This window comes from Boleophthalmus pectinirostris, unplaced genomic scaffold, assembly GCF_026225935.1.
Source record: "Boleophthalmus pectinirostris isolate CB_2022bp ecotype Guang Dong unplaced genomic scaffold, ASM2622593v1 HiC_scaffold_23, whole genome shotgun sequence".
Taxonomy (NCBI): domain Eukaryota; kingdom Metazoa; phylum Chordata; class Actinopteri; order Gobiiformes; family Gobiidae; genus Boleophthalmus; species Boleophthalmus pectinirostris.
The window spans coordinates 17,512,378-17,533,203 of record NW_026571207.1 but is presented as its reverse complement, the minus strand read 5'-3'; the positions used below and the strand labels follow the sequence as shown (position 1 = coordinate 17,533,203).

Below are 20,826 nucleotides of genomic sequence, written 5' to 3'. Positions count from 1 at the left end.
ATGTATTCAAATAAAATACGTTTCAAACCAGTTATGCGTGTTTTTATTTACCCAAAAGAGGAACTATTGTTGCCTACTGTTTTTCTTCGGGCATTTTTAAACGGGGGACCAAAATGCATCACATCCTTCTTGTCGTTTCTGTTGTAAACAGGCCGTAAACACCAAACGTAAGACAGTTTTTCAGCTTTTATGTTGAATTGAACTCAATTACAAAACTCTTAACAGCATGCCGTCCTCGGAGCGGTCCAGCCCCGACAGCACACGGAGTCCTCGGACACGGAGGCCACGCACTCGCTCCCGCAGTCGAAGTCGTGGCCGATCACACAGTTTGTCACCGGATAGTTTTGGCCCTAAACTCCCAAAACCACGGAACAGAGAACGGGAGCGAGAGGACCGTGAACGACGGTTTCGAGAGGCAAGAAACATCAAACGAATCCGAATCGGAAGCCCACATAGAAGTCGGTCCAGATCTAGGTCGAGGGAGAGACACACGAGCTCCAATAACCACCACTGGTCCGAGCAGCGTGATGGTTTCGGGAACCACGGTGGGCTCAGGGATGAATATTATTACGAAGAGCAAAGGGACGATGCGCAAAGGCAGAGACAAGAGGCTTTCATTGCCAGGTAAAGTTTAGTTATAGTCTATAATATATGTTTTTGTTAAATGTAAGCTTGATTTTTGTTTTGTTTTGGTTTCCATAGGCGTCTACAAGAGAGAGAAAGAATTGGCGAATTGGGTTGTCCTGAAGTTTGGGGATATTCGCCTAGAGTGAAAGAACCAGAGTAAGTATTGTATCTAGTCTTCTCTTGACTTGCTTTTGTTTTATCACTATAATAGTTTTGGCATTGTCAAGGGGCTTATCTTTTTCTGATTATTAGTTCTGATGAGTTTACCCCTGTTGAAGATGATGAAAAAAACAGCAGCTCTGAATCAAGTTCTGAAGGTACTTGGAAATTTGCATAGCCACAGGAGTCCAATAATTAATGAATGATAATAATCAGATTCTTGATTATTATTTATAGAGGAAAAGAAGAAGAAAAAGAAGAAGAAAAAGAAATCAAAAAAGAAAAAGAACAAAAAGCACTCTGAGGACAGTGACCTGGAATCTGATTCTGATGGTACAAAATGATTTCTATTTGATGTGATATTCTATTCTGTGTGATATTTATTTGCATTATTGGTACTGGATTTTAATATTCAGCTTTTTTTGTACAGAAGAAGCTCTGAAGAAAAAAAAGAAGAAAAAGAAAAGCAAAAAGTTTGTTCAAAGCAGATTTATGCTTTAGATTCTGTCATGATGCCTAAAACTCAAATGCTGCTCTTCTCCTAAGGTCCAAGAAGTCCAAGAAAAAGAAGATGAAAAAGAACCGCAAGGAGTCCAGCGAGTCTAGCAGCGAAGAGTCTGGAGACGAAGAGGAGGATGATGATGCTGGTGCTGTGATGTGGGTGGAGAAAACCTGTATAGATGAGCATGTGGTTGGCCCCGAAGCTCCCCTCACACATTTGTCCCAGGATGACAAACCACTAGAGTGAGTCCATTTATCCATGTGTCCCTTGTTTTGTGTTATTTGTTTTAATAATGCGTGAAATGTGTTCTTCAGTTTTGGACATGCGCTGCTGCCAGGTGAAGGTGCTGCTATGGCAGAGTATGTAAAAGCTGGTAAACGTATTCCAAGAAGAGGAGAAATCGGACTCACTAGTGATGAGATTGCAAACTTTGAAAAATCTGGCTATGTGATGAGTGGCAGCAGGTTTGTGAAGGATACCTTAATATATTTGTCACTTGCAATTTATAAAGAATTTAAAGTACAAGGTGAAACTATGGAAATTAATGAACTGTTTTCAGCTAGAAATATGTTTACTATTATTTTTTCAACATTTTACACTTTATGCAATAAAGTTTCTTGTGTTGTGATGTGTAATCACCTCTCTACAGACATCGTCGTATGGAAGCTGTGCGTCTGAGAAAGGAAAACCAGATTTACAGCGCTGATGAAAAGCGAGCTCTGGCTTCATTTAACCAGGAAGAAAGGAGGAAGAGGGAGAGCAAGATCCTGTCAAGCTTCAGGGAAATGGTGTATAGAAAAACTAAAGGCAAAGATGAAAAGTAACTCATGTTTCATTTTGTTTTCCCATTTTAAGCCAATTTCACTTTTTGGAAAGTTTCACATTACAAAAATACTTCCTCTTACTCAATGCAAAGTTGTTGTATATATGAATGAGTTAGTGTATTGATGAAAGATATAACATTCTGTAAATATATACCCAGTAATGATTCCCATTAATATGGAGTGTCTATTACATGTTTTAAAAGGTAAAATAAAAAGGATCTGATTTTTACTTTTGTCTCATGTTATGTTTTAAGAAAAACAGAAAAATGCATAATTTTATACATACATTCTCACACATTTATGTCATTTACTTAAACTTTTGTTTCATACAGTTTATTCAACAGAAATTTATAGGGGAATATAGGAAACTTTACAACATTTTTACAACATTCCTCACTTGAAGGTCTGGAAGTCAATGGATGTTTTCAAGCCCCTGTATGGTAGAAAAAAGGAAATGGTGAACTTCTCGCATATTCAAACTTTTTTTTTTAAGTTGACCACTTAGTATATTGGAGTATACCTTTATTTAACACACCAGTATATAAACATGCATATTAAAGTTATTTTTGATCACTTTAAGACAACATATGGATCAGTAAATCTCTACCTTGGAATCGTAATAACGTCCAGTTCCAGACACACGTCTGTCTCTCTCCATGAGGTACCAGTGCCAGGGAATCCGAACAATTCTCTTTTCCTGAGAAATAAATTGTGCACTTAATATTTGACACATTTTGAAGAACAAAATGAGATAGTCGGCGCAGTACGTCTCAGTAAGCAGGAAATGGACCTTCTTACCTTTCCTCCATTGGTGAACTTGTGGATGTATGCTGTAGCGACGCCGGGAACCATTAGACACACTGTCATGATGGCAAAGCCGGGCAATATTTCATACCACATGATGAATTTTAGGATAGAAATGTACTCCTTTACTTTCAAGTTTTCTCAGAACAAGCCGACAACCCTTCTGTTTTGCTAAAAGGCTAACAAAATGTCGAACGTCCTCACGACCTCCATCACAGGAAACGTGATACTTGCGGCTTTCAAATTAAAAGGGCTCAATGTTTTAGAGTTAAAATTTCTAAATAAATACTTACATAAAATTGCTAAATACACTCGATTAAATTTTTTTTTTCAAATACAATGATAAATATGATGAACATAGCAAATCAAAGCATCTATGACATTTTCCAAATTTACAATTTCGCCTTATTTAGAAAGTAACTGGAAAATTAGAATCAGTCATTTACAATTATTATTATTATTATTATTATTATTATTATTATTATTATTATTATTATTATTGTTGTTGTTGTTGTTGTTGTTGTTGTTGTTTTTATTATTATTATTATTATTATTATTATTTATTTTAATTTAATTTTTTTTGTTATAACACTTGATGAATCTGAAAATCAGCGATACTATTTTACGTTTGTATGACGCCCCCTTTAGGCAGGGGTACATTACTACAGGCATCGTCACTGAGGAAGTTTGTTATCGCAACTGCTGCTAACGGCTAACGAGCTAGAAAGTAAACAAGAGTGAGGCGTGAGATGATTTAACTAACGCTAAGGTGTAAAGTACTTCACTGTTGCAACTATGAAGGAAGATAAAGAAAATGCTCGCCCTAAGGACATAAGGGCTGAAGATGGCGAAAAGTCTGAGAGGTCAAAGGAAAAGAAAGAGACCATGACAAAGGTAAAAGTTGTTAGCAGTTTACTTAGCTACGTGTTAATCTAATCCAATAATTCTGCAAACTTGTTATTCAGTGGATTAATATTTTATATTTGTAAAATAATCCAAAATAACTTCTGTTAGATCATCATCAGACGATTACCACCAACTATCACCAAGGAGGAGCTAGAGGAACAGTTGCAACCACTTCCTGAGGTGGACTATATGGAGTTTTTCTCAAATGACACCAGGTATAATACTTGCAATGCATTGTATACTTGTTTATTATATAAATATTCATTACAAATATGTATTACTATTTATTAATTTTATATTTGTAAAACTGTTGATTTGTTTCAGCCTGTACCCTCATCTCTTTGCAAGAGCTTACATTAACTTTAAAAATCAGGAAGACATTGTGTTGTTCAGAGATCGGTTTGATGGATATGTATTTATTGATAGCAAAGGTATATTAAACATTCTTAATATTTCATTTCATTTTACTTGAACATGTGCTGTATTCATCAAGTGTTAATACGCTATTTCTCCTACATAGGGCAGGAGTATCCTGCTATTGTGGAGTTTGCTCCTTTTCAAAAAACAGCCAAAAAAAGAACTAAGAAAAAGGATGCCAAATGTGGAACAATAATAGAAGGTAAGCAGATAAACCAGCATTTATAGCAGTTTAATGTTAATGTTGTTACAATAGCTGTTCATATTCATATTTTAAGATCCTGATTACAAAAAGTTTCTTGATTATTACAATGGAAATGATGAGAAACTGATATCCACACCTGAAACATTGCTGGAGGAGATTGAAGCAAAATCCAAAGAACTTGGTGAGTTCAATGTGTTTCTGTGTTACGGCTTTTGAACTATATAATGCAAGTTATTATGTTCTCTAGGAAAAAAATCAACTCCTCTGCTTGACTTCTTAAAGAACAAACAGGTAAAGTAAAGATTTTAGTCATATAAAGATTTGATCAATCATAATAATTAAATAAATTAAACAGAGACTGCGGGAGGAAAAGAAAGAGGAAAGAAGAAGAAGAGAACTGGAGCGCAAGCGTCTTCGCGATGAAGAGCGGCGAAAGTGGAGGGAGGAGGAAAGGAAAAAGCGCAAAGAAACAGAGAAATTGAAACGGCTTGAAAAGACTCCAGAGAAAGACAAGGACCAAGTCAAAGATGAACCTAAAATCAAGGCATGTACTACTTTTTTTTTAAAAGCCTGCCACAAAACAGGCCAAAAAGTACTCTAAAATTAAAGCATGTTTCTTTGATGTTTTTATTGCTCTGAAATACGTAGAAAAACATGCGTTCTTACTGTTAGCGGACTTGTTGCATCTGCATAAATTAGATTGTTAAGTCCCATTCACACATGCAACCTGATTCAGCAATGTACCTAGTATTTTGCTAGCACAGCATACAGAGCTGACCAGATTACCAGATTTGGGGATTTTCAAACCTGTCAAACATATTTTTATTCAAAGATCAAGTCTTCAATTAATATTTCTGGCACAAGAAAACAGCATAAAAATCATTAACTCTATGGGCCGTATCTTGCCTCCAAACTTGGCGCAAAGCGCAAGTGGGCGTGTCCAGGTAGGGCTGTACTTCGCTACTGGAGGCTGGAGAGGGATGTACAAGTACATATATGGTGACAGCATCTGAACCAATATGTGACCGCTGTGGCATTTAAAAGCACTGCCCGTGCTTTATCAGGCGGCAAAGCGGAGTGTTGGCAAAAGTTACATATGTGAAAATAAAACAGTTCTGGAGCCCCGCGATGCAAGTACACACCAGCAGAGGCACCAGGACTATAGAATTTTGTATGGGCCATGAAAGAACTGACCGGGTTTGTGTTCCGAACGCTCTGCTGTGTTCATTTAAGACCAGTGCCTGTCTCATGTACTCCCATCCCACAGCAGACCCACAGATTTCTCGCTCCCGGTCCAATCTGTCCCGCAGTCCGCTCCCACAGACTCACCTGAGGTACGAGTGTCCACCTCTGCTGCTACTGACCTCTCACATTCTCGTTTCTCGGGTCCACTGCATTTGGTCCCACACAGGTGGACGTGCCACCGCCAGACAGTTTCGGGTGCTTCTTAAATGACAGAAAAGCTAATTTGCCATCTGATGTCTTTTCACATTGCAGTTACTCAAAAAGCCAGAGCGTTCTGATGATGGAGAGTCTGAAAAATCTAGAGAAAAGCTCAAGAAACCAGAGAGGCCAAATAAAGAAGACCGACCAGTTGTAATTGCTGACCAGAAGAGACGTCAGACCCATGACCATAAAGAGGATCGAGGCAGAAAGTAAAATTTACTTTCCATTTTTAATATTTTAAAGTTTAATTTAAATGATTAATAATGGTTGTTTGTTTTACACACAGAGATGAAGAAGGGAGAAAAGAATACAAAGAACATGTGGATCGTGACAGAGACAGAGATAGGGATCGAGAAAGAGAGATGCGAGACAGAGAGAAAGAACGGAGACTAAAAGAAAAGGAGCGCCTCAGGCGTCAGGATGATGAGCGCAGAAGGCGGAGAGAGCGCCAAGATGGAGAAAATGCTTACAAAAAGAGAGAAGATGAGTTTAAAAGGGAAAAAGAGCATGGCGCAGAAAAGAAAAAGTTAGTAAACACGACAGACTGTCCTCACAATGAAAAATCCACCAAAGAAAACAAGAAGGAGGATGGTGTTAAAAGAGAACGGCTACGGAACAAGGTCATAAGACTTCATTATTCATATATTGATTTAGTAGCAACCTATTGTTTTCTCATACATCTCTTGTTGTACTTTAGGACCGTCCAGCTATTCAGTTGTACCAGCCTGGCGCTCGAAGCCGCAATCGTTCCGCTGTGACTGGAGCTGCTGACCCTACAGACAAGAAGGCCGATTCTGAAACCACAAGGGTCCAGGAGAAAGGAAATGACTGAGGGCCATAGCATCCAGCATCTGTGTAGAAATATGTCAGCACTATTAGTGGCTGAGCATCATTTCAATCTCGCCTAATTAGTCTTGTTATGTTCAGATTTAATTCCAAGACTTTGCATCTGAGCACTTGTTGCTGCTTGATGGAAAACTATATGAAAGTGTGTTCAGGAGATAATTTTAGACTAATCCAGCAATGGCCTTTTCTATTGTAATCCCCAAATGCTGCTCCTTTTTCAAGTCTGTAACCAACTGTACAGAACATATACTGACAACATTTGTAGAAGTTGACTTGTCTTATTATTACAATAAAAGTAAATCTTGATTAGAACACACAATCTAATATCATGTTCTTGGGACCGACCAGCTTTAGCAATGACACCTTATGCTGTACCACAGATGCAGTACAGCTTTATTTTTATATTACATTGTTCAAGAAGAGGATTTTAGGTGAAATTTGTAGAATGATACTATATTATATATAGTCCCATCAGATTTATTCAAACCAGTGATTTGTCCCAGTTTTATACAAAAAAATGTCCCAGGTGTCCCTATTTTTGACCAATTTGATCTAAACCAGGACTATATCAACTCTCAACCAGAACTAAAACCGGACTATCACAATTTTTGACCAATCTGATCACCACCAACACTAAAGAGAAGCATAAATTATTTTGCATTTGTTTCACCAAAATACAGAAATACGTGTTTGCGAATGACCATATAGCAAAAATAAATAAATAAATTTTAAAAATTGCAACGAGAGAAGTCCCTCAGATTTTGACACAAGAACAGGGTGACCCTATTTACCCAGGACAGTCCCAGTTTTGAGCCCTCTGTCCTGTGTCTCAGCAGATTTATCCAAAACCATTGATTTGTCCTAGTTTTTTACAAGAAATGCACAAGGTGTCCCTATTTTTGATCAATGTCATGCCTGCCAACAGGAAAGAGAGGCATACATCTGGTTAGGTAAAATACAGAAAATTGGAGTAAAAACAACCAAAATACAAAGAAAATTGCTATACTGGCTCACATGTTAGTCATGAATGGTCTCTGCATAACAATTTTCCTTAATTACACATTTCTTTAACAATTTCAGTATTACAAACCACCAAAACCAAAAAAACAGAGATGCCCAGTTTTTATTTTGAAATTCTGGTCACCCTACACAAGACTGCACAATCTTACATGCTCTTTTCACAATTTATTTGCACAATTTTGTGTGTGTGTGTACGTGTGTGTGTGTGTGTGTCATCAGCAGTTATGTGTTGGGATGAGGGAACATAAACACAACATATTATACAGTAACAATACAATACAATAGTAATAAAACATTTCTCAAAAAAAAAAAAAAATGCATTTAGGAAGACAAAAGGATAATATCAAGGGGAATAGAGATCATTCAGCCTAAGTTCATAAAGTCCAGGGAAATTTCATAGATGTAGGAGAACACTTTTTGAGCTTTACGTCCATTCGTATATTTCAGAACTTTTACATATAATTTGAGTTCATTTTTAAAACAAGCAAAGTTAGGGGGACACTTCTGAATTTTACATTTTGTGTATGTAAAATTTGGCAAGACATAATATTAAGTTTACACAGAGTTCTTTTTTTATTTTGCAGTAGTACACCAAAACTTATAACATCTCTATTTAATTTATTTGGACGTCATGTGTACATGCAGTTACAATTTAAGTACCACCAGAGGGCGCTACCGGAAGACAACGCATTACAACCGTGGCCGCTCATTGGTTAAAGCCGAAAACGTCACTTCCTTCTTTCTCTTTGACTGTCGCCATAGTGGGAAAGAGGCTGTGGGCAAAATGGTAAATACGAAATCTTTAAACATCTTAATGATATGAGCAGTTTAACCTGTCCACATATGATAAGAACTAAATACCAATCTTGCGGAACACCCAAACCTCTATATGCGCTTCACACTGACGATTAATAAACTGATAACATGTGAAATTTCTGTCGTCGCTGTTTAGCATCCTCCGCTGTATTAACCAACGGAGGTCTTATTTAATTTGTACTGTCTAAGATTTGCCTGTGTAGTTAGTCTGAACACTTTGATTTTGTTTTGTTTTTTTACAGTCGTCTCACAAGACATTCAGGATCAAACGCTTCCTCGCCAAAAAGCAGAAACAGAACAGACCCATTCCCCAGTGGATCAGAATGAAAACCGGCAACAAAATCAGGTGAGCATCAGTAATGGTGAAGGGTCATATTCACTTAAACTTTTTTTGTTTTGTTTTTTGGATTATTATTATGCATAGTTTTGTTGAAATTAAACTCTTTAAACGTTTTATACATCAGCTCATCCTTGAATACCTTGAATACCCCTTTCAGAACATGAGGGCAATGTTTGTCTTGGTATCAAGCTGGAGAATTTGTATATACTGTAATTTTTTTTTTTAAAATGTATTTTAGTTCTTATTTTAAAAAAAGAACAACCTCACATTAGGTTTATTGTGTTGAACTTATTGCTCAATACTGTAATGGAGTTGTTCTCAAATTGTGGTGAATTCTTTCAAGAGATGCTCGTGTTTGTCTACAGTTCAAATACTTGCATAATTAATTTCTAGTATATTCTCCTTTGGGAGAATCAGTACAGGAAGTCTGTAGTGTAGTGCCATTTAATGCCTGGTTTAGCATTAGAATAGTCCTGAACTAGACCTGTTTTTAAGACAAGTACCATCTAAATAAATATTTGGCCTAAAAAGTTAAACCACTGCTGTAAGTCCATAATTTCATAATGCACTCCTGTAAGATCACTAGCGTGTTTTTGTCATGTTAGCTGTCTTGCCTAATGTTTATGACAAGTGAAGATGACAATGTTGTTATTTTGGGATTACTTGACTATGATCTAATGCAGGTCTGCAATTGCAGCACTTCAACTGTGGAGTGCTGTCATTAACCCTGCAGAGAGCATTTTTCTCCATTGGAGTATTTCTCCAGTTCACCATCAGTGATGTGGACACTCCATGGCTGATATAAAAAAGGACATATTATGATCATCTTGACTAAGACCAAAACATTGTCAGCAACTCATTTATTATTTATTCCAGGTACAACTCCAAGAGGAGACACTGGAGAAGGACCAAGCTCGGCCTGTAAACATGAGGGTTCCTTGATCCCAGCATTCTCTGAACAGCTGCCAGAACCTCCATATGCTGGGAGTGACCATATTACCTGGAGCAGCAATGTTTTTGTACAGATACTCCGGTTATGCTCATGTTTAATAAAAGAACCATGAAAATACACACACCTTGTTGTCAACTGTTTATTTTAAGTTTTCAATGGAGAATGTACCTTGCTTGTTTATAGACATAGAATTAATGAATGTATGTGCTTGATAACTTAAGAGTACCTTGTTTTATAACATTGTTTTACTCATTTGAATTTCTTACAATTAATGTGAATGACTGAAGCAGTTTCCTGAATGAACCCAATCTTAAACTCTTTCTAGTCTGTGTTGTTTCAAAGTGGCTGACTTGCTGTGCCTCACAATTGTCGAAGTCCAAAATACTTTGATCAAGTATATCTACACAGTTATTGTTTCTGTTCATATTATTGGTATAATTGCAACTGTGGTCTTCATCCCATGTCCCGAGGAGCTCCTTCATCTCAAGTGGCGCGTCTTCCTTCAGATATTGCCAGGCTCTTTTCCCGTTGTAATCCATAGCATCTACATTGGCGCTAAATGCCCCAACCAAGAGTTTGATGACCATATATCGCCCATGCATGCTGGCAAGATGCAGAGGCGTGAGGCCCCCGCTACCCCGAACGTTCACATTGACATTCAACCCCAAATTCTGAGTATAACTTAACAGTTGAAGCAGGGTCTCGTCCTGTCCATTTTTGGCTAGCCAATGCAGTACAGTGTAACCACTGATGAAGTCTTTTCTGGTCAGCAGATAGGGGTCTTCTGATACAAATTCTATAAGTGTGCCATAGTTTCCTTCCACGGCAGAAAGCATCCAGGCGTGCTCCATTGGATACAAAGCCCAGTCTGCGTCCTGTGGGTCTTCCTGTAAAGACCCTCTATCCGTTTGAGGAAACAAAACACTGCTAAATCCACCGTGTGATTTATTGATCAATTCTTTCAAGTACTTTCTACGCACTGTCGCTGAAATCGACGTCCTTTCTGGGACATTCTGCACAGTCTCACAGCTGTCGACCTCCTGCTGCCTCTGTAGCCTCGTCCTACGCTGGAAAGCACTGGGCATGGGCATGGGCATGACCTGCATCCCATATTTCGACAGTCGCTCCACAACGTTGCTTTGTCTTGGAGTCTCAGAGCCGTGGGCGTTTATAAGGCCGGCAGTTTTTTGGTCAGTACAATCTCCCGTGCCCTCATACATATTTGCGGTCAAAAACTTTGAGACTCAAAAATTTTGTCCAATATCCAGTTCAAAGTCTTTGCACAATAATGGCATCTTACATATTGTAAGGCTATACTCACGTCATGAAGCTCAACTTATCCCGAGTACTATTAAACTCCAATGGTAGACAATTAATTGCACTTCAAAGTCGTCGACAGAGCAAAGAATATAACTTTAATGACAGCTTCCCTTCTCAAGAGGAACTGAGACAAAGTTCAGTGTAATCAGCAAAACCAGTGCAAAGATTGAGTCACGTGACCACTGTATGGGCTTTGAACCAGGAAGTTACATTTAAAAAACAAAAAACAGTAAAGTAAAATTTATTCAACAAAAACAAGTAAAAGCACACATCAATTCATTCTTAGTAGAGATCAGATTCTGGAGGAAAGTCTACAATCAGTTCATCCAGTGTGTGAAGAAAGTCAAACTCTGAGCAGAAATCTGATAAGTGCAAGAGTGCAGTTTAGTGTCCAGTTTAGCAGACAACTTCTAGACTTCATGTGTTCATTTACTTCATCCTTACCCAATTGTCTTGGCATTTTAACTGGAGACATGTCAGCAAGAGGAATTAACATGAGCGATTCATCAGGAAGACTTGGTTGTGGCAACTCAGCCAGTCCAGGAAGAGCAAGCTTACTCAGAGGGAGCAAATCCTCAGGAAGAGAGTACTTCTCAAATTCTGTAATAAAACAAAAAAACAAACACTTTGGCCTTTTGAACACACTGACAGATGCGATCACTTAATGAAAAGGTCTAGTACCCAAGCAGTCATACGGGATGAATTTCTCAATATCTGGATACTTGTCTGATTTGTTTAGAATAACCTTCACCGGTGTTTCCTGGGGGAAAAAAAATGGGTTTAGATTTTTTTTTAAAAAGATCAGCTGGTATTATGGACATTATGCAACCTACCTGAGGCTTCAGCTGTTTATGTACATTATGTATAGATTGGGTACTATTGGGTACTTTGTTGACTGTCCCCAAAGCTTTTCGTCCAGGCTGAGGAGCATGGACATTTTTGGCACCAGCAGATGTTCTCAGTTTACCTGAAATGACACAAAATTTAAAACAATTTCTTTATATTCGTTCGTATACCTCAGCACACTAAAAGGTGGTCTCATCACCTGGAGCTGACTGCAGCCGCTGTCTCAAGCCCGTTGGCTGAGGGCGAGCATTTTCTTGTTCAAAAAGGATGCTCGACATATTATCTGAAAAATAGTTGCTTTACAGCTGTAAAGTACAGTCAACGTAAGTAAATGTTACTTATCATAACATTATAAAATTTTAGTGTAGACTTGTGCTTAACAGAAATGGCATGGATTCAGGTACACAGGTAAGGTTAAGCAGTTATGTTCTTCAGGGGGTAAGTTTTGGGCATAAATTCACACAACAATCTAACAAAATGCGTTTAACCGTTTACCGCATGTTACCGGACTGTTGGACTGACTATTATGCTTAAAATATAAACAAACAAGGACAGATAACAGTACCGTACCTGAGTTTTCATCGACAAAGTATTGATGATGTTTTGATACGAAACTTGCACTAAACAATCAAGAGACCGCGCAGGCGCGTTTTTAAACTAGCCACGCTTTTCCCATTGGTCGCTTTAACGGAAGTGAGCTTTCAATGGGCGGGGACAAAAATAAGGATATGAATTTATTTATTTTTTTTGTGTTATTATGTTTTAATAAGTAAAAGTTTTATATTGATTGTATTGTGATAAATAGATAAAATCAATGTGAAATAAATATATATAAGCTATATATGCTTAAATGGATGGCTCCAATATCACAAGAAATGAATTATTATGATGGAAGTAGAATTGTTGTAGGATTTCCAATTCTTAGTCATCTAAACTATTCATCTTCAACAGCCAGGAACTACAGTAAAATTAAACTTTCCTACAATTATGATTTAGCCTGAAGTTATGTTGGCAGTGGTACCTTCCTTCCGAAAGAGCCATCTTTGAGCGTAACCTCTGAGCGGTGCAGCGTCTCTGGTTGAGGCAGCGGCCGAGATCTGAACCTTCTGCGACAACCATGGCGTCTACTGAGATAGCAAGGCAAGCGGTGAGTAGATGATTGTACTGTGCAGTTTTCCCGTGAAATATGAGTACTCTTTAAATGACAATGGAGCTAAAATACACTGCTTTAACAGCCCCCGTAATGCGCGTTACTGAGTAATTTTGCGGAGGCTAGCATCGGTGTGTTACCTGAGATGTAAGCTAATGAATAAAAATAACGCGACATTAATCAGCATTTATTTTATGATAAAACTATACATGATATGCGGGTGTTCAGTTTATTTCAGGAACGGGCTGCATATGTCACAATATGTGTGAATTTCATCGTTTAAAAGAAAATGATGTGGTGTGATTCTAGGAAGGCTGATTTCTGGGCCGTGCAATGCCTAAAATGAACCTTGTGTGTGCATTATGACTTTTTCAATGACCATGTCATACTTACCAGTCTAATCATATTATTACACAACCGCGTGAGCGCTGTGCATTCATATTTTCTGTGAACACCTCAAATTCAATGGAGATCCTCATTTCCGCTATGTCTCCTGTCCCGTTAGTTGCATTTCGGGCGTTGTCTGACGTTTTGTTGGAAAATCTATTGTCTAGTTCTTATGTATGTATTTACGAACGCATTGCTATGTTACACTCCACATATTTGTAATATTTTCATTAACAAACCCTCTGGGCTTGCAATTTTAGTTTGATAAATGAATAACGCAAATTGCAAGCCCACGCATGCAGTCCTTCCTGGGTGTTTGTGTTTGTTACTCTACTACTCTAAAGTTGTCAGTTGTCAAGGCTCAGTTCTCACTTAATTAGAATTTTGACAACCTTATATGGATTGCTATTTCAAACTTATTTTTTAGAGGGAGTGCAACAGTTATGTAGCCTAAACCACATAATGGCGGTGTGGCTGAGATCTAGCTGTTTTTGTTGAATGCAGTCTACTTTAAATACACCCCTACATCACATAGTGCCACACACTTAGGTAGTCTGTACAGAGTGGATTCAAAAAGATGAAGATGCTCACAGCCAACCAAACGCCCACTCACACATAAAGCACTCAACAGTAAGGACCTCTCTACACACACAGAGAATGCTTTATTACAACTTAAAAAAGAAAAAGAAAGAAATCTAAGTGATAAGTAAAATATTTGTAACCATAATTTATTTCCTTATGTAAACATGTGGTGTGTGAACAGCATTTCATGAAACAGGAAGTTAGCTACTTCAGCTGGAAGTGATCTCAACTGAAGTGAATGATTTAGAAAATCTTTGATGTGGTTCATGCTATCTGAAAGGCACAAAATAAATCATAACGTGTTGATATTCACATCCACAGGGTGAAGGTGCTCGTGCAGTTCCCCTGTCAGGCCATGTTGGCTTTGACAGCATGCCCGACCAGCTGGTCAACAAGTCTGTAAACCATGGGTTCTGCTTCAACATCCTCTGCGTTGGTGAGTACATCATGCATGAAATGTGCCTTGTTCCTCAGGTCATAAGATAACTCTGGTTCAGTGAAAGTCATAAGATGCAGTCAGTGTTTGGGCTGAGGAAGCATGACTTTTATTTTAGCTCAGCTTATGTCCTCTTTTGTGTTTCACTGTGCTGCACTAACAGGCATGTGGAATTTATCAGTCAGTAATCTTTCTAGCTATGAAGTAAATTTCAGTGATCAACATTTTTTGTGATATGAGTATTCAGAATTGGAACTATACAATGCACCAATGAGACAGGACCATTTACTTTTTACTTTTTATTTTTAAAATAACATCACTTGGTTTATGAGCTACAGAGGAAAGATCTCTTTGACTGTGTAACATCCAAAAGGGAAGCATGAGCATTTAGAAAGATTCAGATTAGTCAGAAATGGGCCAACAGGCCTGGCCTGCAGTACAGGCCATAAGGATTAAAAATAGAAAAAAAAGAGAGCAACCTTTATAATTGAGTTATCTGATTGATGTTAGTATGACAGATTTAGCTCATTTTTTATAATTGAAACTTCTCATTTCTGCTGAGGCATCCTGTCTGAAGCAGTAGACTCTTCTCCTTATCTGAGCAAGAAATGCTCAGAAAAGCAGAAAAGTCCACGTGGTATTGGGTTCAAACCATTTTATTATGTTCAAACAATTAAATACATTTTTAGTTTACTATACGGATTTCTGCTATGTAAATGAAAATATTAATTTTTTTCCAGGTGAGACTGGTCTGGGAAAATCTACATTAATGGACACTTTATTCAACACAAAGTTTGAAGGTGACCCAACGCAGCACAACCAACCAGGAGTCACACTCAAGTCAAACACCTATGAACTGCAGGAGAGCAATGTGCGTCTGAAACTCACTGTAGTCAATACAGTGGGCTTTGGGGACCAGATCAATAAAGAAGACAGGTAATAGTTCAACTTGCAATTTACAAAACACAGAGAAACATTTGTTTGTTTGGGTAATTGTTTCTGTTTATACAAAGACCATTTTCATATTAAGTACTTGTATTTGTAGCTACAAACCCATTGTGGAATTCATTGATGCACAGTTTGAAGCATATCTTCAAGAAGAGCTGAAAATCAAGCGAACGCTACACAATTACCATGACAGCCGCATCCACGCTTGCTTGTACTTCATTGCACCTACTGGACACTCTCTCAAGTCTCTGGACCTGGTCACTATGAAGAAGCTGGATAGTAAGGTAAGCCTCTGTAACATTGCTGACATATTGGATAAGGAAAGTAGATGTGTTAATGAAGGGAATAAAGTGCATTCTGGGGTGTATATAATTCAGAATGTATTTAGCTTACAGCTTCTTTGCATGGATCGCTGTGTGTGCAGCATGATCTTGAATTTACAGATTTACCTAAGGGGCAGGGCTGGGGAATATCACAAAAAATTGCAAATTTTCCTTATATTGTTCTATTAAGATTTTTGATTCAATCCATCGATCAATGTTTACTCACTTTTAGTTTTGTGTTATGACCACATTGCATTAAGATTCTAAAGTACAGTGTAACATGTGGCAAACATTTTTAAATTTGAAGTTTGAAAAATACTTTGCATTGATGCCACTTATCTATCAGTGCTGTTTTCTGCATATTTCTTACAGGTTAATATTATTCCCATTATTGCCAAGTCTGATGCTATCTCTAAGAGTGAGCTGGCTAAGTTCAAAATCAAAATCACCAGTGAGCTGGTCAGCAATGGAGTGCAAATCTACCAGTTCCCCACTGATGACGAGTCTGTGGCTGAGATCAACTCTACAATGAATGTAAGATAACATGTAATTCTTTGTTAAGACATTATATATAGAGAGCTTGTTTCTTTCTGTGTAAATGGGGACTCGCATCTGTGGTTTTATCTCTTCCTATCTACTTAATTCAATAGAGCCATTTGCCATTTGCTGTGGTGGGGAGCACAGAGGAGGTGAAGATTGGGAACAAGATGGTGAAGGCCAGGCAGTACCCCTGGGGGACAGTGCAGGGTAAGTTCTATGAAAAGAGATGGGAGGTTCTGTCCCATCCAAAATACCCCACTCAATTTCATACTTGGAGGCAGCCGCAGTAACTACAAATGAGTTGGTAATTTGTTACATAACCAAAGTTAGTAGCCTCTTTTCTTCACAATACATGCTATCTGCAGCCTTTAGTCAACACATTTTACCGAATATGACCCAATAATTGATTTCAGTGCTGCCTGTGGAGCAATGTCAGTCCATCAGTATCAAGTTAGTGATATATTATTCTCTGTTGTGAACCCTTGTAAATAGCTAACTGTAATATTGATTGTGTGGAGGGTGTACTGTTACCCCAGCCAAAAGCTAAAAATCCATATTGAGTATTTCAATGACAGCCTAGAAAGATGGTTATATCATGCACATGGGCTAATAATAACTTAAATTTACTCCATATTATCTGTGCCAATCATCAGATACAATGGCACCCTACCTATTATGGTATCTCCTCCTATGTATTTTTTAAACCATCTTCTTGTTCATAAACTTGTTTTATTATGATTTTTGTGTGTTTACAGTGGAAAATGAGAATCACTGTGACTTTGTTAAACTACGGGAAATGCTGATCAGAGTAAACATGGAGGACTTGCGGGAGCAGACACATGCACGTCACTATGAGCTTTACCGCCGCTGTAAACTGGAAGAGATGGGCTTCAAAGATACAGACCCGGACAGCAAACCCTTTAGGTAACATGGCAGTACTCTGTTTTTGTGCACCCCACTGAAATGCTGTTAGGAATTCTAGTGCTTTATAGAGATGGTTAATAAATAGGGCACCCACCTGTCCCTCTGTGGCTTGTACACAGCCATTTAGGCCCCTGTCCCTCGTCCTACTTTTTTGGAGAATGTCCCACTTTTCTGCTGATGCCACATGAATTATAAAATAAACATAGAAAAAACATAATCATAGAAAACATAATCATATATATTTCCCAGTATTATGTAAATATATATTCTCATCTGCAGTCTCCAGGAAACCTATGAGGCAAAGCGAAATGAGTTTATGGGTGAGCTACAGAAAAAGGAAGAAGAAATGAGGCAGATGTTTGTCCAGAGAGTGAAGGAGAAAGAGGCGGAGCTCAAGGAAGCTGAGAAGGAGGTATAGTTGTTGCACTTTTAATTTTAATTATAATGCAGTTTTTAAATCTATTGTACTATTTTGTCATCTTATCTAGCTACATGAAAAGTTTGACCGCCTGAAGAAGCTCCATCAAGATGAGAAGAAGAAGCTGGAGGAAAAGAAGAAGTCTTTGGATGATGAGCTCAACATGTTCAAACAGAAAAAGACTGCGGCAGAGCTACTGCTGAACCAGGCCCAGCAGGCAGGGGCATCTACCACACTTAAGAGGGACAAAGAGAGGAAAAAGTAAGTATGGCGTTTCTCCCTGGCATCTGGCTTTCTCACTACAAGTATACTAGAGTTGTTGAGACATTCCTGTCTAGCTATCAAGAGCAAAACAATGAATCCGTGATTGCAATATGTGGTGCTTGCACTTTGGGTACTTTCTCTTTTAATTCTGTGCTGGTCTTCTGTTGAAGCTGATGTGACTCGGTGCCTGTTAAAAAAGGAAGACGACACTTGCACTGAGAAGGTTTCTGTCTTTATTACTTAAATTTGAATGTACTTCTCCACAGCCACCTCTGTCTGAACACTGCTTTCTAAACACTTTCCGTCTACAGTCTTTGGAGGTCTAATTTTTAAAGTCTTTTCAGTAATTTCAGTTTAAAGCTGGTTTCATATAAACTGTGGTTTTGATTACACCTTGCATAAAAGTTAATATGTTTTGTGAGTGCATGTGTAAACCTGTATTGCATTCATAATGTTTTCCAGTTAACTTCTTCCAAACTTGATGCATGCTGCATGAGGCATCTTTTCTGGTAAGGCGTCATGACAAAAATTGCTTTGGAAATACATTATGTTTGAGTAGAATTTACCACAACGTGTACTGTATATTAAAACAGTGGCCACTACAGACTTTGCCATCACTGTGTCAGCTTCTGAATAAACCAGTTTATCCACTTTTATACACCAAACATGTTGAAGTACTGTGCCCTCTGCCTCCCCATATCCACAATGATCCTTTTATGTAGCTTTCTTCTCCCCACCCTCATCTGGGCTTGTACAAAGAGCTATTCATGACTGAGCTTAGACTAATGGGTCAGACCTTAGCAGAAAACTGCCTCTGGGCCTTTCTGTTTATTGATATGACATGTTGTGTTTGATGTCATAGCCATATGACGACCCTTGTTGTCTTCAATCCACTCAATACAACAGAGAGAGAAAGATATTCACGTCAAACCACTTGGGAGGGCCAGTAGCTTCTGTTAACTCAAGACTGATTTTTGAAAATGCAATTGATTTATTCTGGCCAATTGCAAATGATGTATTCCTTACATCACTGTGAAGGTTATCGTTCAGTTTACTAAAATATCCACTCACATCTTGTGTGTCCAATTAACAAAGAAAGCATTAACAGGCATTCTGTTTTATTTTCAGTGAAGGATTCCTGTAGAGGTGCTTGTGGCCATATCGCTGTGAATGAGTTTCTACCCCATCCTACCTTCCCTTTCCCCAGCTTCACCCTCACCTGAACCCTCATGTGTAACCCTCCACATGCCTTTGTTTTGTGGAAGCTGTTGGGCAACGCTTCTCACTGCTGAATGTACCACTTAAATCTAATATTTACGAAGAGTTGTTGCTTTTTGTAGTGTTAAAAGCAATTGTATAGCTTTTTTTATACAAATCTGAATATTATGAATTTCTTTTTGTCATATTGCATGGTATAGTGTGAAGTGTGCTTTTGAATTCAAACATGCGTGGCTACTTTTGTGATAAACAAAACTGTGTGGGCTAAAATGAAGCATTCACACTGGGACTAGGATGTGGCATTTAATAATTAATATATTATCTTAGGGTAGAGTAAATTGGTTACAGTGGTGTGGTAGATTGTAATAACATTGATAAATAAGAAATACCATCAAAAGCTAAACCACAGACTATGTCCCTGTTCTAATGCCATTTCATTCTACCCGGATGCATGAATAGTACAAATCTAATCTTTGAGCCACCTATACTATATCTCATACTGCCATGAGTTTTTTTGCTTACTTGTATTAGCTTTCACATTTGCACTTTTCTTATTACACCAATGGGACATTTTAAATGTGTCAGTGCAATTGTATCTTTCTCTTTTAAATATATTTCTTTTAATGAAGGCACATAAAGTCATACATCACTCCCACTGCAGGGACCAGTATTTTCTGTATCAGTGTTGAGCACAATAGATAAAAAATAAAGATACATTTCTCCCTAAATTTAAAACTCTGACTATACTCATTTTGTGTAACAGGTTGAATGTTTACATTTGGTTTTGATGTATTGTTTTGTAACTGCAGTTTTTCAGGCCCAGTCACAGTTAAGATCAGAATTGCTCCCCTGGTCAGCTCACTGGTTTGTGTATTCACTCTCATTTGCAGTAATCCATGGCTCTGCACTGAGTAGGTCCTTCGTCCTGACCAGACGCACTGTGGACACATCGTTAATCTTTACCCCACTTTACCTTAAATGGTTCTTGTATTGTACCGCCTGCTGCTTGTATAACTTCCATTTGCGCAATTCAAGATTTTCTTTCAAATGCACTTAATAATATAACTCTTGGCACTAACAATTTTTTTCAATTTATGTCATCATGTAACATCACAGGATTATTTGTTTACCTGGTGTTAATATGGAACAAATGGGGCTTTGCAACTCCATGCAGATAAAAATCAAACCTATATCCATCTTTCGTCTTTTCAAACTGAAACTTTAAATCAGCCTCGGCTTCTCTAACATCTATATTTCTGTCTTTTTGTCTCTCTTTAGCTTCTTTTAAACTGTCTTGGTCGCTTGAAGACGAGATAGCATCTTCAGCAAGAATCAAACATCCTTAACTGCTTCCTGCTTTTCTCACTTTATGCACCTGTTTATTTCCCCATTGCATCGTTAATTGTTAATCATGGCCTTATGTGGTTCGCATGGTATTCCTAAATACCTTTTGAACTTGGCACCAATAATGTCTTTTCCACATGTAGGTTTTAATCTGCTGTGATTACATATACCGGTAGTCATCTGAACTCTTGTTAATGAGAAGCCTATTCATCTTACACAGCACAGACATTAATGCACCACCACAACATTTAATCAAAGAGAA

General features: G+C 38.0%; 7 protein-coding genes across 11 annotated transcripts; 4 read left to right on the top strand and 3 right to left on the bottom strand.

Annotated features, from left to right (window-relative positions):
* The first annotated feature begins 92 nt into the window (after positions 1–92).
* nkap (NFKB activating protein) lies at positions 93–2,341 on the top strand. Of its 2 annotated transcripts, none has more exons than XM_055159222.1 (8): positions 93–624; positions 703–783; positions 880–944; positions 1,024–1,119; positions 1,220–1,259; positions 1,333–1,530; positions 1,603–1,752; positions 1,938–2,341. In XM_055159222.1, exons 1-8 carry the CDS (start codon positions 227–229, stop codon positions 2,110–2,112), a joined length of 1,203 nt encoding a protein of 400 aa, XP_055015197.1. In that variant the 5' UTR covers positions 93–226; the 3' UTR covers positions 2,113–2,341. The 2 variants fall into 2 exon arrangements, with proteins under 2 accessions (XP_055015197.1, XP_020779190.1); XM_020923531.2 differs by having other exon boundaries at positions 1,217–1,259.
* Positions 2,342–2,429: 88 nt separating this feature from the next.
* Positions 2,430–3,154, bottom strand: ndufa1 (NADH:ubiquinone oxidoreductase subunit A1). The gene is made up of 3 exons (XM_020923568.2): positions 2,911–3,154; positions 2,720–2,809; positions 2,430–2,545 (listed from the first exon to the last, which is right to left on the bottom strand). Exons 1-3 carry the CDS (start codon positions 3,010–3,012, stop codon positions 2,525–2,527), a joined length of 213 nt encoding a protein of 70 aa, XP_020779227.1. The 5' UTR covers positions 3,013–3,154; the 3' UTR covers positions 2,430–2,524.
* Positions 3,155–3,566: 412 nt separating this feature from the next.
* Positions 3,567–7,055, top strand: upf3b (UPF3B regulator of nonsense mediated mRNA decay). Its single transcript, XM_020923502.2, has 10 exons — positions 3,567–3,810; positions 3,931–4,037; positions 4,147–4,253; positions 4,343–4,441; positions 4,518–4,625; positions 4,692–4,735; positions 4,800–4,988; positions 5,942–6,099; positions 6,177–6,510; positions 6,588–7,055. Exons 1-10 carry the CDS (start codon positions 3,712–3,714, stop codon positions 6,720–6,722), a joined length of 1,380 nt encoding a protein of 459 aa, XP_020779161.1. The 5' UTR covers positions 3,567–3,711; the 3' UTR covers positions 6,723–7,055.
* A 1,317-nt stretch (positions 7,056–8,372) lies between these two features.
* Positions 8,373–9,983, top strand: rpl39 (ribosomal protein L39). The gene is made up of 3 exons (XM_020923437.2): positions 8,373–8,543; positions 8,815–8,918; positions 9,789–9,983. Exons 1-3 carry the CDS (start codon positions 8,388–8,390, stop codon positions 9,835–9,837), a joined length of 309 nt encoding a protein of 102 aa, XP_020779096.2. The 5' UTR covers positions 8,373–8,387; the 3' UTR covers positions 9,838–9,983.
* Positions 9,984–9,989: 6 nt separating this feature from the next.
* On the bottom strand, positions 9,990–11,116 carry sowahd (sosondowah ankyrin repeat domain family d). The gene has a single exon (XM_020923433.2). The coding sequence runs from the start codon at positions 11,082–11,084 to the stop codon at positions 10,110–10,112; it is 975 nt and encodes a 324-aa protein (XP_020779092.1). The 5' UTR covers positions 11,085–11,116; the 3' UTR covers positions 9,990–10,109.
* Positions 11,117–11,256: 140 nt separating this feature from the next.
* pttg1 (PTTG1 regulator of sister chromatid separation, securin) lies at positions 11,257–13,170 on the bottom strand. 3 transcript variants are annotated; one of them, XM_055159167.1, is made up of 6 exons: positions 13,052–13,170; positions 12,230–12,313; positions 12,018–12,151; positions 11,866–11,944; positions 11,629–11,784; positions 11,257–11,546 (listed from the first exon to the last, which is right to left on the bottom strand). In XM_055159167.1, exons 2-6 carry the CDS (start codon positions 12,306–12,308, stop codon positions 11,467–11,469), a joined length of 528 nt encoding a protein of 175 aa, XP_055015142.1. In that variant the 5' UTR covers positions 12,309–12,313; positions 13,052–13,170; the 3' UTR covers positions 11,257–11,466. The 3 variants fall into 3 exon arrangements, with proteins under 3 accessions (XP_055015142.1, XP_020779093.1, XP_020779095.1); XM_020923434.2 differs by lacking the exon at positions 13,052–13,170 and adding an exon at positions 12,601–12,716 and having other exon boundaries at positions 12,230–12,335; XM_020923436.2 differs by lacking the exon at positions 13,052–13,170 and adding an exon at positions 12,601–12,668.
* Positions 13,038–19,955, top strand: septin6 (septin 6). 2 transcript variants are annotated; one of them, XM_055159165.1, is made up of 12 exons: positions 13,038–13,177; positions 14,471–14,585; positions 15,326–15,521; positions 15,631–15,817; positions 16,229–16,390; positions 16,507–16,603; positions 17,152–17,320; positions 17,600–17,732; positions 17,809–17,999; positions 18,173–18,225; positions 18,465–18,511; positions 19,131–19,955. In XM_055159165.1, the coding sequence occupies exons 1-10, from the start codon at positions 13,148–13,150 to the stop codon at positions 18,174–18,176; spliced, it is 1,284 nt and encodes a 427-aa protein (XP_055015140.1). In that variant the 5' UTR covers positions 13,038–13,147; the 3' UTR covers positions 18,177–18,225; positions 18,465–18,511; positions 19,131–19,955. The 2 variants fall into 2 exon arrangements, with proteins under 2 accessions (XP_055015140.1, XP_055015139.1); XM_055159164.1 differs by lacking the exon at positions 18,173–18,225.
* The last annotated feature ends 871 nt before the right edge of the window (positions 19,956–20,826 follow it).